We start from the raw sequence: 16,084 nt of genomic DNA on the forward strand, positions 1-16,084 counted from the left end.
GGGGTGGGAGGGTGGGGTGGGGGGTGGGCTATGCTGATTGGGGCCTCCCTGGAGCTTAGGGTGGGAGATCAAACCTCCTCCCGAACACAGAGGCTGAGAAGGTAGACAGGGAGGTTCCTAGAGGAAATTCAGGACACTCTTGACAAGTAGGAATGGTTTCTGGCTGACCAAAAAAACAAGGCTCACTATAACTGGCAATCTGATCTGCAACTTACAGAGGAGACCTGGCCAAGGTCACACAACTCGTGAGGGATCCCATCAGAGCTCAAGCTCAGGTCTTTCTGCCTCTAGATATCTTGCTCTCATTGTCCTACTTCGCTTCCTGTCCTACTTCCCTCCCTACTACTGTCTTACCCAGACACTCCCTGAGAAACGATCGGATGAACTGACCAGCCGTAACGTCCCTGCTTCCCCGGGCTGCCGCGGTGGGGTCCTGGGCCTAGCTCTGTGCACATATTAAGGGCTGTGATGGGAAGCCCTGATGAGCTCCAGAGCTGGGGGTCTGACGCCAGCCCTGCTCCAGAATGGCCACTGCTGCCCTCCTTCCATTTTCCAGTTCTGCCTCCACCTAGGAGATTGCACACGACCTGGTTGGACCCCTCTCAGTAGACTGAGCCCAGGGTGGCAGGGAGAAGCCCCAGAAGAGGTGGCAAGCCCCAGCCTGCACCCAGGGCTAGCACCCCTGGGGTCAGACCATCATGAGCCTGAGGGCCATGGTGGCTCCAGGAAGCTCATACGGGAAAGGTCCATCTCAGCCCTGGTGCTGAACCCAAAAGGCCCGAAGACCACCGCAGAAGAGGGACTGAGGACAGGGCTGTGGGATGGACATCTGTCTGGTTTGAATAAAGCCCTATGAGCCAGGGGATGTCCACGTGGGGCTCCCAGAGGGCATCTGGCCCGATCTGTCAGTCCTGACTGCCTTCAGTAAGTAGCTGTGATGAGGGGTTGTTTCTAGGCTCTGGCCAGACGCAAGAAGCACATGGAGACCAGCAAGTACTATCACAATCAACAGATTTATCAACCTGCACTGAGACTGGCGCTGAGTGGGGGTGGGGTGGGGAAGAGGCTGGGAATGACCACAGGGCCAAAGAGAAACAGGAGAAGAAGAGAATAACAGAGGGGGAAGGAGACAACTACGTTGTCTTCCCGAGATCAATTTTCTTCTGGATGGCTCGAGCCGAGTGGTAGATGAGTGAATCGATGAGTCCAGCCACTGGGGAGAGATACAAGGGCTGGCACTGGCCCCGCTGGGCCCTTGGCTGGACCCCAGAGCCTTGTCCCCTAACCGGCTAGGCCAGCATCTGCCCTTGGCCGTTGAGGTGCCCCTCCGTCCCCAACTAAAACTCTGGCAGGGAGCCCGGGCTTCACATGCCCCGCCACGCCCCAGCCCCAGACAGGCGCCCTGGAGCTTCTAACCTGTGAACATGCCCCCGATGATGGCGCACACGCCCGTCAGGAAGTGCGTGAAGGACCTGGCGGAGGGATGGGGCGGGGGTCAGCCGGCACCCCTCCTCCCCGCAATCCCGGGCCCCTCCCTTCCGCCACCCTCACCTGTGCTTCTCTGTCAGCTTCACCATCATGGGCGACAGCTCATACAGCACGAAGACTCCGGGAAGCCCCTGGTCGCCCATCAGCCCATTGGCGACCTTCTCGTGTCTGGTCACAGAGAACTGATTTGTCCTCAGCACCTGGGACAGGAAGGGAGTCTGGGCCGGGGCCGAGGCTGTGACCTGGCTCCCAACCCCCTCAGCCCTACGCCTGCTCCTGCCCTTGTCCGGAGCGCCCGGACTGTGTGGGAGAGAAAACGAGGCCCCAGGTTGCTAATGAACACCGCAAGGCCCGGGGGCCACCCAGACACACTCTCAGCCTCACCGCCCCGGCTTCTGGTCCCGATCCCGGCTACAAGGGGTGGATCCTCTCAGCGCGGGTTCAGGGATGGGAAGCACCTCGCCAAGGCCGCACCATGAGCTCCCGGCAAGGCCAGGCCTGACTTCCTGTCTGCCGAGATGCTGCTCCACGGGCCACAGCAGAAAGGGGAGGAGAGGACCCGGGAAGGGTTAGCCCCCAGCCCAGGGCAGACCGCGGGGACAGTGAGCACCAGACGAACGGATGGAGGCAGTGAGGGCAAGTAGAAAGTGCGAGTGCTTTCAAGTCTGACAGCCTGGGCCCTGCACTCTGGCTGTGAGGGTACATCACCTTCCCCCCGCCCCGGCTTGTCATCCATCATACGGGGATAAGAGCAGCACCCCACTTCCCAGGTCGGCAGGACTCAAGTGCTTGGCACCAAGAGGGACTCTGATACCTGAGCTCCTGCAGACTCACCTCCCCGTCTACCTTCATGTACACTGTGGGTACCACCTTCACGAAGTACTGGAACATCATGGAGGCTGCAGGGAGAGGAGAGCACCAGGCATGGGTGCTGGGCAGGGCTTTGGCAGCTGGGGGCTACCTCCCAGGCTGGTACCTTGGGGTGCGGTGACGTTGGTGCGGTCCAGGGGGTTCACAATGCCAGGGTAGTCCTCCCCGAATGACAGGTGCCGGATGTAATGGGTCATGTTGATCTGCGAGCAACCCCAGCCCCTGAGCCTCAAGCACTCAAGGCCCCACCAGGCCTCACCCTATCAAAGGTCCTCAGGACAGCAGCAGACAGGATGCCCGGGTCTGGGGAGGGCATGTGTGGAGACGGGGGAGGGAGGGAGAGGTCCTGCCTGGGAGAATGTGACCAACCCAGGCCCCCCCATACCCCATCCGGGAACTCCTTTCTCACAGAGTCCACAGCCTCTGGGCCTCTAGTTTGAGGTTCTGGCCGCATCCAAGCACAAAGCAAGTAAAGGCTGGGCACGGACAGGCTGGCAGGTGTCTGCTCTGCCTGGAAGTCTCAAGCAAGGGGAGCCTGGACTGAGGGGGGAGGCGGGCAGATGTCCCAGCTCTGACTCCTGTCCTGTTCCAGTCTTTATTTTTACTTTTTTTTAAAAGATTTTATTTATTTATTTAAGAGAGAGAGAGAGCTCCATCCAGGGCTCCATCCAGGGACCCCGGGATCATGACCTGAGCTGAAGGCAGTCACTTAACCAACTGAGCCACCCAGGCGCCCCGTTCCAGTCTTTATTAACCTCAGCCATTAGAGGGGTTTTTAAAAACATGCAAATCTGATTACATCATGACCCTGGTTAAAGGTCAATAGCCTCCACTGCCCACAGGAGGGAGACCCAACCGCTGCTCAGCCTGAGGCTTGTGAGGTCTGGTCCGGTCCGAGCCAACCTCTCCAGCCTCCTCCTCCACACCGGCCACTGTGGGTTCTGAGAAGTGCTCCACTCCCTCCTGACGTTGCCGGAGGATCCCTCTGCCCAGGACACTCCTGTCCAGCCCCATCCCCCATCTCCGGCCTGTGCAAACCTCAGGTCTTAACCCTCAGACTGATCCCCTGGCAGAATATGGTATATTTTGGGGGCGCCTGGGTGGCTCAGTCGGTTAAGCATCTGCCTTCGGCTCAGGTCATGATCCCAGGGTTCTGGGATCAAGCCCCGCATCGGGCTCCCTGCTCCCCGGGGAGCCTGCTTCTCCCTCTCCCTCTGCCTGCCGCTCCCCCTGCTTGTGCTCTCCCCCTCTGTCAAAAAAAAAAAAAAAAAAAAAAGAATATGGTATATTTTTATCTGCTCCCTCATCCCAGGACATCCCTACGGAACACGAAGGTAGCAACCATCTCCCACGCCCATCCGCCCTGCATGGCTTCCGGCTGGTACGTACGTTGTCGAGGCCGAAGCTCTGCAAGTCATGGACTAGGAGAGAAGGGAGAAGATGTCACCAGGTGGAGAGGACTGGCCTCCTGGCTCCCTGAGCGTCCTTGCTCAGGCCTCCTCACCCCTCTTGGAGTGTGACTGCCCAGCTCCTCTGACCCTTCATCCCCGGTCAGGCCCGCCTTGGGCCTGTGTGCGAGTCTACGCCCTCCTTGGGCCTTAAGAACACAGACCCCGATTCCCTCCTGACACATACAGGGAGCCCTCCATGGGCGTCTCCCGGGTTTCCACTCCCACCAAGTCCCTGCTTGCACCTCAGGAAACAAACCCCGCTGACTCTGGTCGCTCACTAAATACAGCTGAGGGCCAATCGCTGAGCCCCAAGGTGACGTGGGCCCTGAGAAGGCGGTCTTCCCCGACCCCTGTGCCCCGCACCCTCAGAGCCCCCAAAGGAAATGCCATGGGTACCCTGTACCGTCTATTCCAGAACCAGTGCTTCCTGCCCTCTGGCCCTGATCTCTCCTGCTTCAAGGAACCCTACCTGAAAAGTAAGACCCCAATCCCAGGACCATCCAAACCTCCCCCCTGTCCTGGGAGGGGTAGACTGCCCCAGAAGCAGAGGCTTGGCCTCCCTGGGGGCAGGGCCACTTACTCTCCACAGCATGGACTGCAGCATGGGGGAGGGCAGGAGAGAGAAGGGAGGAAGAAAAAAAAGATTGAGAGCTTCACAACAAGAACTACGGAGTAAGACACACGGTAGAAAGGAAGGCTGGAATATTCCTGCCTCAGCAGCAGGGTCTGGACCCAGCTAACAAGCCTCCTCCCGGTCCCGCCCCTAGGGGAACTCTTCCCTGGCCAGGGAGGAATGCAAGGGTTCTTGGGGGCAGAAGTATGGTGGCCTAGGAAGAATAAAAGATTTAGAGCCCAATAAGCCACTTCCCTAAGCTGTGTGACCTTGGGCAAGTCACTTGCCCTCTCTGAGCCTCAGTGATTTCTACAAAGGGCTGTCCTGAGGACCAGATAGGATCTAAGATGGAAAAGTACGAGGTAAACTTTATAATCCCCCCCCCCCCAAAGCAACAAAGACGTCAGAAACTAGCTCCCAGACCTTCCATTCAGCCAGATCTCTGGCCTCAGGCAACTGTAGCTTTGTGTTCTGAACATCCTCTCGGGATACAGAGCACCTTTGCTCTGCCTGCCCAGGTGGAGGAACAGAGCAGCTGCGGGGGCCACCAGACCTCCTACTGCACCAGGGCCCGTGCCAACAGCTCGGCACTGACCGTCTCCCACCATCCCCGTGAGACCACCCTTCCCCTGGCCCCTCCAGAAGAGGGGGCTCCGGACCCACCTCCTGCCCCGGCCCAGCAATCAGCCTCAGCCCCGCACGCCGCCTTCCAGACCAGCAGGGCTACCTCTAGCCAGCTGCTGCTCCTGCTCACCTCAGTCCCTGGGCAGCTCAGGACCGCCAGCTCATCTCTCACCCCCGGACTCCGGTCACACTGTGGCTCCGTACATCCCCTAATATGATCCTGACTCCTATCCCTCCCAGACCCTCCCAGGGGCCCCTGTTACTCATCAGTGAAACCCCTACATCTTCCGCCGCTACACATGCCACTCACCGTCTCGTTCCAACCGCGGCTGGGCCCTCCCTCGAAGGTACTTTTCCCCGCAGCCCCCTCGGGGTGACAATTTCTCCCCCCCACTTAGCCTCCTCCATGGCCTGAAGTGAGGCCTTGCTCCTTAATGCCACTTCCAGACCACGGCCCCTAGAGCCGCCCTAAAAGTCCCCAGCTTTGCAGCTCGTGGCAGACGACACCAACTCTCCCTACTTGTCTCAGTCACTTCGAGATCCCCACAGAAGCGCAGGTTGGCCCTTCCACGCCCCCACTGAATGGCTCTAGCCTCTGGCCGCAGCTCTCTCCTCCACAACCCTGTCGCCCTTCCCGATGATCTCCCCATCACCCAGCTGCCATCCTACCTGTCTTGACTTCATCTGCCTTTCGCCAAGTTTGGGCTTTCTACACTTCTAGGGCACTCAGTTCTGTCTTCTTCTTCCTTCTCAGGCCCTCACTCCAGCAACGGTCCCACCCGCCCCGGAGCATGACTGGCCAGCTCTGCAGCAGACTGTCCCCTCCGCATAAAACCAACAGCTACCTCACACATCTTGCAACCCCCCCCCCCCCTTGAGTCCAAACTTTCCCTCCAGCTCCAGCCCACTCTCCTCCCTTTCGAGCAAACTCCACAGAAGAGCGGTCCTTACTCACTGGCTCCAACTCTTCTCCCTTTCCTTCCTGAGCCTGCAGTGGGTGCTCCCTATCGCTTCACGGAAACAGCTGTCAAGGTCATACACCCGATGGGCAACTCTTACCCCACGCTCAGAAACATCTGGTCTGGGTTTGGAAACGCCTCCCTCCCCGGGCATTCAGGACACCACCTCTCGGCTGGCTTCTCGTCTGATGAGCGCCGCTTTCTCCCGACGCCCGTGTCCTCTGACGGTGGGGCTCTCCTCCTCCCCGCCCACCCTCACCTCCAGGGCGACCACATCCCGTTCCACGGTTTTACATATCCGAGGACGCCCACATATGCATCTCGGGGCCGCACCTCTCCCCTGACCTCCAGATCCAACAGCCAGCTGCTTACTTGCATCTAGGCTGTCTAAAAGGACACCCAGAGCCCACCGGTCAGAACATGTCAGATGCCGAATTCCTGCTTTATTCGTCCAGCCATCTAAACCCGTTCATCTGAATCTTCTCCTCTCCCTAAATGGCAACTTCATCCTTCTCACTCCTAAGCCACAAAACATCTGAGTCGTCCTTGACCTCGCCCATCGGCATTACCCTCAAACATCAGCAATCCCTGCTTGCCCCTCCACCACCACTCTGGCCCGGCCCCCACCATCCTGTGCCCGGATGGATCACGGCCACGGCCTCCCATCGGCTTCTCTGGTTCTGTCCTGCCCCCACGGTCTTGTCCGGAGCAGAGCACTGCCCACTCTGCAAAGTCAAGTCACATCATGTAGCACCTCCTCAGAGCCCTACGATGGCTTTGTGTCTCATGCAGAGTAAGAGTCCTTGTCCCTGTGGTGCCCTCCCAAGCCGGTTACCTGGCTCACCTTATCTCTAACCACACCACCCCGCTCGCTGTGCTCCAGCCCCCCGCTTTCTTACCGCACCTCCAACTCGCCAAGCCCATTCTAGGCTCAGAGATTTGCATTTGCTCTTCTCTCTGCTTCAAACCCTTTGCCCGGACACCCTTATGGCCAGCTCCTTCACCTTCTTCAGGTCTTTACTCAAATGCTGCCCCATCAGGCCTTCCCCACCTGCCCAATACCCAACAGCACACACGTACCATCTCCCTAGAGCCCTTCGCCTCTGTCATCTTTATCCTGCCTTTCTTGGGTTCGTAGTACTTAATAGCATCTGGTAGTCCATATATTTTACATACTTGTTTACGGTCTGCTGCTTTACTAGAACGCTGAGGACAAGGACTCTGTTTTGCTCGGTGCTGTACTGTTAGCACCCAGACTAGAAGGGGGCACGCAGTGACTACTAAATATCTAGCGGATGCGTGAATGAATGCATGAATGAAAATAAATCCCATCTATTCATCCCTGGGAACAACCGTGTGAGGGAGGTCCTAGCATCTGCAGCCCCATTTTACAGGAGAAGAAACTGAGTGGGGCTCCGAAGTCCCCAAATCTGACACAACTCAGGAGGGGCCGAACCTGCGTTCCAAACCAGCTCTGCTGACCCCAGAGCCTCCCACGCGGCTCACCTGTTAGACAGCCGGGCTCTGTGCTGCGGGCTTCACCTGCACAAGCCCCCTAGGACAGAAGGACTAGCCTCTCCATTTTATAAAGGAGGAAATGAGCCCAAAAAGATTAAGAGAGTTCCTCCAAGTTTCACACAGCCAGTAAGGTGTGACACTGAACTCTGAACCCAGGCAGTCTGGCTCCCCAGCCCATGCTCTTAACCGCGGACCGAACTGCTGCCCCGAGATGGGGGGCTCCCCTGGGCAGGTGGAGGGGCGCTCAAACTCGCCAGGGCATCTGGGGTCTAAACTCCCTGGCAGACGTAGGCCCACTCACCGTGCACGTGGGACTGCTGGAAGCTCTTCCCGGGAGCAAAGTGGAAGTTTCCGGCCACCTGTAGGGGATATTCCGTCTCATTCTCCAGCCGTCTCCTCCCTTCCTCTGGTCTCCTGAGGGCCTGAGTGGGCCCTCGGTTCACCGTGGAGCGGGGCTGCTCCTGCTCACCTCAGTCCCTCCCGTACCTTGTTGACTTCTAAGAAGCCGTATACTTGGCAGCCTTCGTTCTTCTGCTCCTGCATCTTCTGGCTGAAGCCTTCTCGCCGGCACTGCTCAATAGTGTCTGGGTTCTTGAAGGCCCAGCCCCGGCGGCGGTAGGCCTCCCGCACATCCTCACAGGTGTTACAGCACCTGCGGGAGAGGGGGTGCGGGGCGAGAGCAACACAGCACGGACCCAGAGCTCGCAGCTTAGGGGACAGAGCAGTTCTGTCCACTAACGTCGCCTCTGCCGGCCTCATCCCTGGCCACCAACTGTTCCCAAACTCTGTTCCCTCAGAGGCAGCACGACTTAAAAATACGTATTTCCCTTCTGTTTGGGATGACAGAGAGCAGTGACGGCTGCACAACACTGAATGGTACACGAGAAAACGGTTAAAACGGTAAGTTTTAAAAGTTACATATATTTTACCACAGTGCAAAAAATATTAAATACGTATCCCCAGGCCCTACCCTAGACCCGCCGAATCAGCTTCTCAGGGGCCAGGGCCCGAGGAACATAAGAGCAGTGGCCACATATCACAGGCCTAATTACCTGGGCTGGGCCTTTAATCTCAGTGCTTTTTATACAGGATACATCTAATCCTGATGTGACTGTTTACGGGAAACGTGTTCCCATCACCCCCTTCACCAGACAGGTTATGTGGCTTTGCTCAAGGACACAGGGGTGGAACCCAGGCAGCTGGACTCCAGAGGCCACTTCTGAACCAGAGCGGGCACCACTCCAGCCTCGCCCCCCGCTGTGGCCCCACGCAGGGCCTGGCCACAGAGCCCCAGTCACCTGCAGCAGGAGCAGTGACTGAGGCACGCACCCCATCCCCACTCAACTCTTGGTCCAACTTCACCCACCTGCTGCGGAGTCCGACACAGGCTGAGGATGGCTGACACGGAGTGCCCGGCGGGAGCCCCCCACCCAGCCCCCTGGCTCCGGCTCACCTGATGTCTTCCGTCTCGGCACCGTAACAACTCTCACAGCGATCAGGGTCCAGGGAGTCAGGGTCAAACACCTTTACCTCCACCTTCCCGAGCTCTAAGGGGAGGACAGAGGCCGGGGCATCAGCTGGGAGCAGAGAGAGTGAAATCTGCACCCCTGGCCCCCTCACAGGCCCTTTGGCCTGTGGCCTGGGAATAATAAAAGCTATAATAATAGCTCATACTGGGACGCCTGGGTGGCTCAGTTGGTTAAGCATCTGCCTTTGGCTCAGGTCATGATCCCAGGGTTCTGGGATCGAGCCCCGCGTTAGGATCCTTGCTCAGTGGGGAGTCTGCTTGTCCCTCTCCCTCTGTCCCTCCCCCTCACTCGTTCCCTCTCTCTCCAATAAAATCTTAAAAAAAATAGCCAATATTTATGTGGTGCACACTATGTGTCAGGCGCTAAGCACTTCCACACATCTATTATTTCTTTAAATAAAAGTACTAGTAATGAAACAATAACCACAAATGCTAAATGTTAGCCGACTATAGGTCACCATGCACAGAATGTCTCACCTGCACGCGGACCCTAGGAAGGCGGGGATTATTATTATCCACATCATACTTGCAAAGACTCAGAGACTCAGAGATGAGAAGTGGCTCTGTCCAATGCGACACAGTAAGCAGCAGATTTCAGCCCCAGTTCCAAAGTGTGTGCCTTTAACCCCCTCACCTTGAAGCTACAGCTCAGGCCTCTCTCTCCGCGCCCGATTCCCTGCCTGTAACTACCTCCTCCTAACCGCAGACTTCAATATTTATTTATTTATTTATTATTTATTTATTTATTTATTTATTTTTAAAGATTTTATTTATTTACTTGACAGGGAGAGACACAGCAAGAGAGGGAACACAAGCAGGGGGAGTGGGAGAGGGAGAAGCAGGCTTCCCGTAGAGCAGAGAGCCCAATGCGGGGCTCGATCCCAGGACCCTGGGATCATGACCTGAGCCGAAGGCAGACGCTTAACGACTGAGCCACCCAGGCGCCCCCAGACTTCAATATTTAATACCCGACCTCCTGTCTTCCCACAGTTGTATTTTATCATCTCATCTCAGCCTCATCCCACTTCATTTCCACACACACTCCTAGACCTTATTTCCAATGACCGCAAACCTTCCACAGTTTCGAGTATCCCAATCTCAAGTACTTATCCTTATTTTCCCAGCTCATCTGGGAAATATCTCTGGTACCCAGAAACCACCAATTCTTTGACAACACTAACACTATCACTCCCTCATGCCCTCGCTTCCCTCCTTATTTAAGTTCCATGGTCCAAATGGGGAAGGGACTGTCGGTCTTCAATAAATGCTGCTGGGAAAACTGGATATTCATATGCAAAAAATGAAAGTGGACCCCTAGCTTACACAACTCACCAAAATTAACTCAAAATGATTAAAGACTTAAATGTAAGACTTAATCCTGTAAAACTCCTAAAAGAAAATAAGGAAAGAGCTCCCTGACATTGGTCTTGGCAACAGTTTTTTGGTTACGACACCAAAAGTACAGGCAACAAAAGCAAAAATAAACAAGTGGGACTACATCACAATAAAAGGCTTCTGCACAGCAAAAGGAACAATTAACAAAATGACAGGGCAACCTATGGAATACAAGAAAATACTCACAAATAATATGTCTGATAAGGGGTTAACAGCCAAAATATGTAAGTAACTCATACAACTCAATAGCAAAACAAACAAACATGCAAACGATCTAATTAAAAATGGACAAAGGACCTGAATAAACATTTTTCAAAAGAACACATACAAATGACCAACAGGTAAATGGAAAAGAGCTCAACATCATTAATCATCAGGGAAATGCAAATCAAAACCATATCACCTCACACCTGTTAGAATGGCTATTACCATTCAGAAATAAAAAGTACAAACAAGAAATAACTAGTATTGGGGTGCCTGGCTGACTCAGTCAGTAGAGAATGCAACTCTTGATCTCGGGGTTGTGAATTTGATCCCTACATTAGGTGTAGGGCCTACTTAAAAAAAAAATGAACAAGAAATAACTAGTATTGACAAAAATGTCGAGAAAAGAGAACCCTTGTGCACTGCTGGTGGGAATGTAAATTGGTGCCACTATGGAACAGTATGGAAGTTCCTTGAAAAATTAAAAAGAGAACTACCATATGTTCTAGCAATCCCACTTCTGGGTATATATCCCCCCCCCCAAAAAAATCGCATCTCGTATAGGTATCTGCAGTCCCATGTTCTTTGCAGCATTACTTACAAGCCAAGACATGGAAACAAATCTAAGTGTCCGTCAACACATGAATGGATAAAGAAAATATGGTGTATATATACATACTGGAGTATCATTCAGCCATAAAAAGAAAGAAATCCTTTATTTGCAACAACATGGATAAACCTTGAGGACATTATGCCAAGTAAAATAAGTCAGAGAAAGACAACTTTATGATCTTATATGTGGAATCTAAAAAAGCCTAATTCATAGAAACAGAGAATAGAATGGTGGTTGCCAAGGGCAGGGAGGTGGGGGAAATGGGGAGATGTTGGTCAAAGCGTACAAACTTCCAGTTATAAGATGAATAAGTTCTGGGATCTAATGTATAGGACGGTGACTATAGTTAACAATACTGTATTGTATACTTGAAAGTTGCTAAGAGAGTAGATCTTAAATGTTCTCACCACACACACACAAGGTAAGTATGTAAAGTGATGGATCTGTTAGCTAACCATGTTGTGGTAATCATTTCCTAACACATATGTAATCAAATCATCACATGATACACCTTAAATTTACACAATGTTCTACTTTCTTTTTTTTTTTAAGTAGGCTCCACATCCAGCATGGAGCCCAACGTGGGACCTGAACCCACAACCCTGAGATAATGGCCTGAGCTGAGACCAAGAGTCGGATACTTAACCAACTGAACCACCCAGGCGCCCCCATAATGTTATATTTCAATTATATCTTGACAAAGCTGGAAAATAAATTCCACGGTCCACTGCTCTAATTATTCTCTTGCACATAACCAGAACCCATCTATTCCTTGCTCTCTTTGTTGTACAAGCCTAGCAAAACCCAAACCCTGGTGAAATTCAACTCCCTGCGCCTACTTCTTGCCTGTGCCTCCCTTAAGACTGGCAATCCTACTTCATTTCACTAATCAGCTCAATTTCCTATTCTCTGAGATGACTTATTAAAAAAAAAAAATTTTTTTTAAGATTTTATTTATTTATTACAGAGAGAGAGAGCATGAGAGGGGGGAGGGTCAGAGGGAGAAGCAGACTCCCCGCCGAGCAGGGAGCCCCATGCAGGACTCGATCCCAGGACCCTGGGATCATGACCTGAGCCGAAGGCAGATGCTTAACCAACTGAGCCACCCAGGTGCCCCCTGAGATGACTAATTTATAGTTTTTCCTCTCATCTTAGGCTCCCAAAATCCCCTTCCCTTTCTTCACTCTTTGCTAATGACCCTGCTTTCAATTTCCACGAAGAACAGAAAAGCAACGGAGCGCACTTAATCTCCCCACCAAATCCACCACACCACCTGCATTCTCCGCCAGCCCTCACCCCCCTTCTCTGCTCTCTCTTATGGCAAAACACCTGAAAGCGTTATTTTCACTCAATGTCTCTCTTTCTTTTTCTTTTCTTTTTTTTTTTTTTTTTAAAGATTTTATTTATTTATTTGACAGAGAGAGACACAGCGAGAGAGGGAACACAAGCGGGGGAGTGGGAGAGGGAGAAGCAGGCTTCCCGCGGAGCAGGGAGCCCGATGCGGGACTCGATCCCAGGACTCTGGGATCATGACCTGAGCCGAAGGCAGACGCTTAACGACTGAGCCACCCAGGCGCCCCTCTCTCTTTCTTTTTCTGTTCTTTAATCAGATTTTCATCCTCAACAGTATCGGAACTATTTTGTAAAGTCCCCAGTGGCCTCCATGCTGCCAACTGCAATGGTCAACTCTTACTCATTTTACAGGACCATCAGTGGCTTTTGACAGTTGCTCACTCTCTCTTCTTGAAACTCTTCCTCCACTTGGCTTTTGCAACATCTCCCGTTTCTCTTCTACCTTAATGGTTCTCAATCTTCCTTCCTGGATCCTCATTTCCTGACTTCTAAATATTGGAGGAGCTCAGGGTATAGTTCCTAGACCTCTCCTCTACTTACAGTTACTCCCTAGGTTTTCCCTTTTAGTCCAATGGCTTTAATGCCATCTGCATGCTGATAACTTCTACATTTATATCTCCAGTCCTTCTCTAATGTCTAGACTGGTACATCTAACTGCCTCCTTAACATCATTAGGGTATAAAATGGGCATCCCAAGTTTAACATGCCTCAAACCTGAGATCTATTTCCCAATCCTCATCCTTCCTTGTGGGACAAGTCCCCAAGTCCCCAGTGATCACCACCTCCTGGTATTCACATCCTATGTAGTCCCCACCTCCCATAATGAATAGGGCTGATCTGTGTAACCACTTGTATAATGCAGAAATGATGGTGTCCAACTTCTGAGGCTAGGTCATAAAAGATGCTGTAGTTTCTACCTTGTGTTCTCCCAGATCACATGCACAGGGAGAAGCCAGATGCCATGCTGTGAGGACACTCAAGCAGCTCTACTGAGAGGCCCATGTGGTGAAGGCACTGAGGCATCCTGCCAACAGCCATACGTGTGAGCTATCTTAGAAGCAGATCCTCCAGCTCCAGTCAAGCCTTCAGATGACTGCAGCCTCAGCCAACAGCTTGACTGCAATCTCATGAGAGACCCTAAGCCAGAACCACCCAACCACACCACTCTTGAATTCCTAACTCACAGAAACTGAAAAAAATTTTTTGTTCTATTAAGCCACTAATTTTGAGGATAATCTATTACACAGCAGCAAATATATAATATTCCCCTGTCTCTCACACACACAAATCCTTTTTCTCCTCTCTAGTCATGCCTATTGCAAGTCATTTATTTGCTCAGGCCCAAAACCTTGGAATCAACCTTGACTCTGCTCTCTTATACCCTATATCCAATCCTACAGCAAATTCTCTGGTTTTACTGGTGTTCAACATATAGCTGTTGAACAAACAACTGATAAAGCTCAGAAAACAGCAATCTCTAAGGTGTGAGAAATCATAGCTTTGAGGAGGGTTTTGCTATGGTGGGAAACAGTTAATGTAAGCACTGGGAGGCCGCCTAGGGACAGGAAACGGAGTTAGGGTGAACAGCCACTCTGCACCAGGCATCATACACATAAGACTTCATTTGATCCTGTAATTCCATGTGGTGGGTACTACTGTTTATCACCACTCTATAGCTGAGGTCGTAGACTGCAAGAGACAGAGTTACATCTGAATTCAGGCAATCTAACTCAAGAATGTAAACTCTTAACCTTAAGCCACCCTGCATTCCAAAGGGGAAGAGCACTAGGGCTGAATTCAGCTAACGGGACGGGGAAGCAAACATCCAGAGAAATGTGGGTCCATCTAGAGGAGTTCTGCCAAGGCAACAGCACATAAGTCCCATCCTCAAACTTCTGTTACTCATCTGTGATAGGCAGGGATTGGAGACCTCTGAGAATGATAGCCAACTAGAGTACTCTACTCAATACATAGGCCAGAAGCCTGGATTTCAGACCACTCTGATTCTTAATAACTGGGGGACCCTAAGCAAGCTACTTGACTTCTCTGGGTCTTAGCTGCTTCATTTGTCATTTGGCCAGCCACATCCCACTTGCCAGAAGGAAGGGCTTGGGCATGTCCAGCTCTGGGATCTGAGATCTGGCCTCCTCCCCACAGTTACCATGACGCTCCGCCTCTGAGCTCACGGGGATGCCATCCTTATCTAGCCGTTGCTTAAACAGGTTGTGTTCCACATCCAGCTGCTGCTCCCCAGCCACATCCATGGCATCGATGCTCAGATCTGGAAGCAGGAAGTCAGGGTAAGGTACTGGGAACCTACGGGCAAGGGGAGAATCTGGGTTTTGGAGGGTGAGGGGATGCTGGGATTGTCTGGGGCAGCAGTGGACTAGGGGAAAGAGGCTGTCCTGGGGTCCGACCAGAACCTAAGGCTGGAGGTGTGAATCTGGAAGCCCACCTGAGAACCTGCAACTCCCACCCCTAGTGGGTACTCACAGGCACAAGGCATGTGCGGAAAAAATACGTCGATGTTGATCTTCAGTTTATCTCCCCGTGACTTGTCCACGTAGAGTTCAGGATGCACCTGGAGCAGCGCCACCTCAGTAAGACCTGGGCCCTATGCCTCTCATTCCCCACTCCCATCCCTAGAATGCCGAGCCCCGCCCACGTACTAGGCTCCGCCCCTTACCTCAGTGGTGAGGTAATACTGCAGCTCAGACAGAAACAGTAGCAGCATGAGAAGGCCACTGACAATGGTCACTGCGGGGAAGGGAGCGAGGGTCAGAAGGGCCTCTGCTCCACTCTCTCAACCCCCCGTAGGCCCGGCAGGGTCCAGGCGCCCCAGCCAAGCTCTCAGACACCCATGCCCCCGCGACCCCGGCCCCGCCGCGGCCTACCCGTGGCGCCCCCGCAGGTCTTGACCCGGAAGTCCTCCAGAGTCTTGGGGTAGGCATCGAACTGCTTGAGCTTCCCCAGCGCCTCCATGGGGACCAGCCGGAAAGGGGACGCCAGCCGCCCCGCCCCTGCAGCCTCCTGCTTCCGGCTCGGCGCTTGAGCCACGCCCTCCCGTCCGCACGCAGGCGCAGCCATGCGCACGCTTGGCCCCTCCCCGCGCTCGCATTCTCACTCCGGCCCCCGCGCCCACGGGTGCTGAGGACTGCAGAGTGTAAACACCGTGGCGGGAACCGCTCTCTCAGCCCGGGCGGTCTTGTCTTGTGGACAGGGCGCCCGGAGACGACTCTGCGGGGCATTCGCTTGCCTTGACCTAGGAGCTGCGCCAAGAGTTTCACCTCAGAGGCCTGGAACAACATGGAACCTCCTAGCACAGTGGCTTTCAAAGTGTCTTCCAACTAGCAAGCTCGTCATCACCTGGGCACTTGGTTAAAAATGCGTATTGGGCCCCACCACAGACCTGCTGAATCAGAAACTCTAGGGTTGGTCCCAGGTGATTCCCTGCAGTTAGTTTGAGAA

The 16,084-nt window shown here is 53.4% G+C and overlaps 1 protein-coding gene across 4 annotated transcripts; it reads right to left on the bottom strand.

Moving 5' to 3' along the window:
- Window positions 1-33: 33 nt before the first annotated feature.
- ERGIC3 (ERGIC and golgi 3) lies at window positions 34-15,664 on the bottom strand. Of its 4 annotated transcripts, XM_032419380.1 has the most exons (14): window positions 15,511-15,664; window positions 15,303-15,373; window positions 15,110-15,197; window positions 14,778-14,897; window positions 8,977-9,070; window positions 8,010-8,175; window positions 7,825-7,882; window positions 4,390-4,404; window positions 3,748-3,779; window positions 2,465-2,561; window positions 2,323-2,387; window positions 1,552-1,688; window positions 1,417-1,472; window positions 38-1,213 (listed from the first exon to the last, which is right to left on the bottom strand). In XM_032419380.1, the coding sequence occupies exons 1-14, from the start codon at window positions 15,596-15,598 to the stop codon at window positions 1,134-1,136; spliced, it is 1,167 nt and encodes a 388-aa protein (XP_032275271.1). In that variant the 5' UTR covers window positions 15,599-15,664; the 3' UTR covers window positions 38-1,133. The 4 variants fall into 4 exon arrangements, 3 of the variants coding, with proteins under 3 accessions (XP_032275273.1, XP_032275272.1, XP_032275271.1); XM_032419382.1 differs by lacking the exon at window positions 15,303-15,373 and having other exon boundaries at window positions 34-1,213; window positions 15,511-15,657; XM_032419381.1 differs by lacking the exon at window positions 4,390-4,404 and having other exon boundaries at window positions 37-1,213.
- Between the last annotated feature and the right edge of the window lie 420 nt (window positions 15,665-16,084).

Source organism: Phoca vitulina, unplaced genomic scaffold (genome assembly GCF_004348235.1).
Source record: "Phoca vitulina isolate PV1807 unplaced genomic scaffold, GSC_HSeal_1.0 scaffold22, whole genome shotgun sequence".
Taxonomy (NCBI): domain Eukaryota; kingdom Metazoa; phylum Chordata; class Mammalia; order Carnivora; family Phocidae; genus Phoca; species Phoca vitulina.

Bases quoted from the DNA above. Each gene is read 5' to 3' on its own strand.
- ERGIC3 (XM_032419380.1), bottom strand. From the start codon at position 15,598: ATGGAGGCGCTGGGGAAGCTCAAGCAGTTCGATGCCTACCCCAAGACT. The intron at 1,689-2,322 runs GTGAGTCTGCAG...TTCCTGTCCCAG, and splicing joins ACATGAAGGTAGACGGGGAG to GTGCTGAGGACAAATCAGTT. The intron at 1,473-1,551 runs GTGAGGGTGGCG...TCCCTCCGCCAG, and splicing joins AAGCTGACAGAGAAGCACAG to GTCCTTCACGCACTTCCTGA.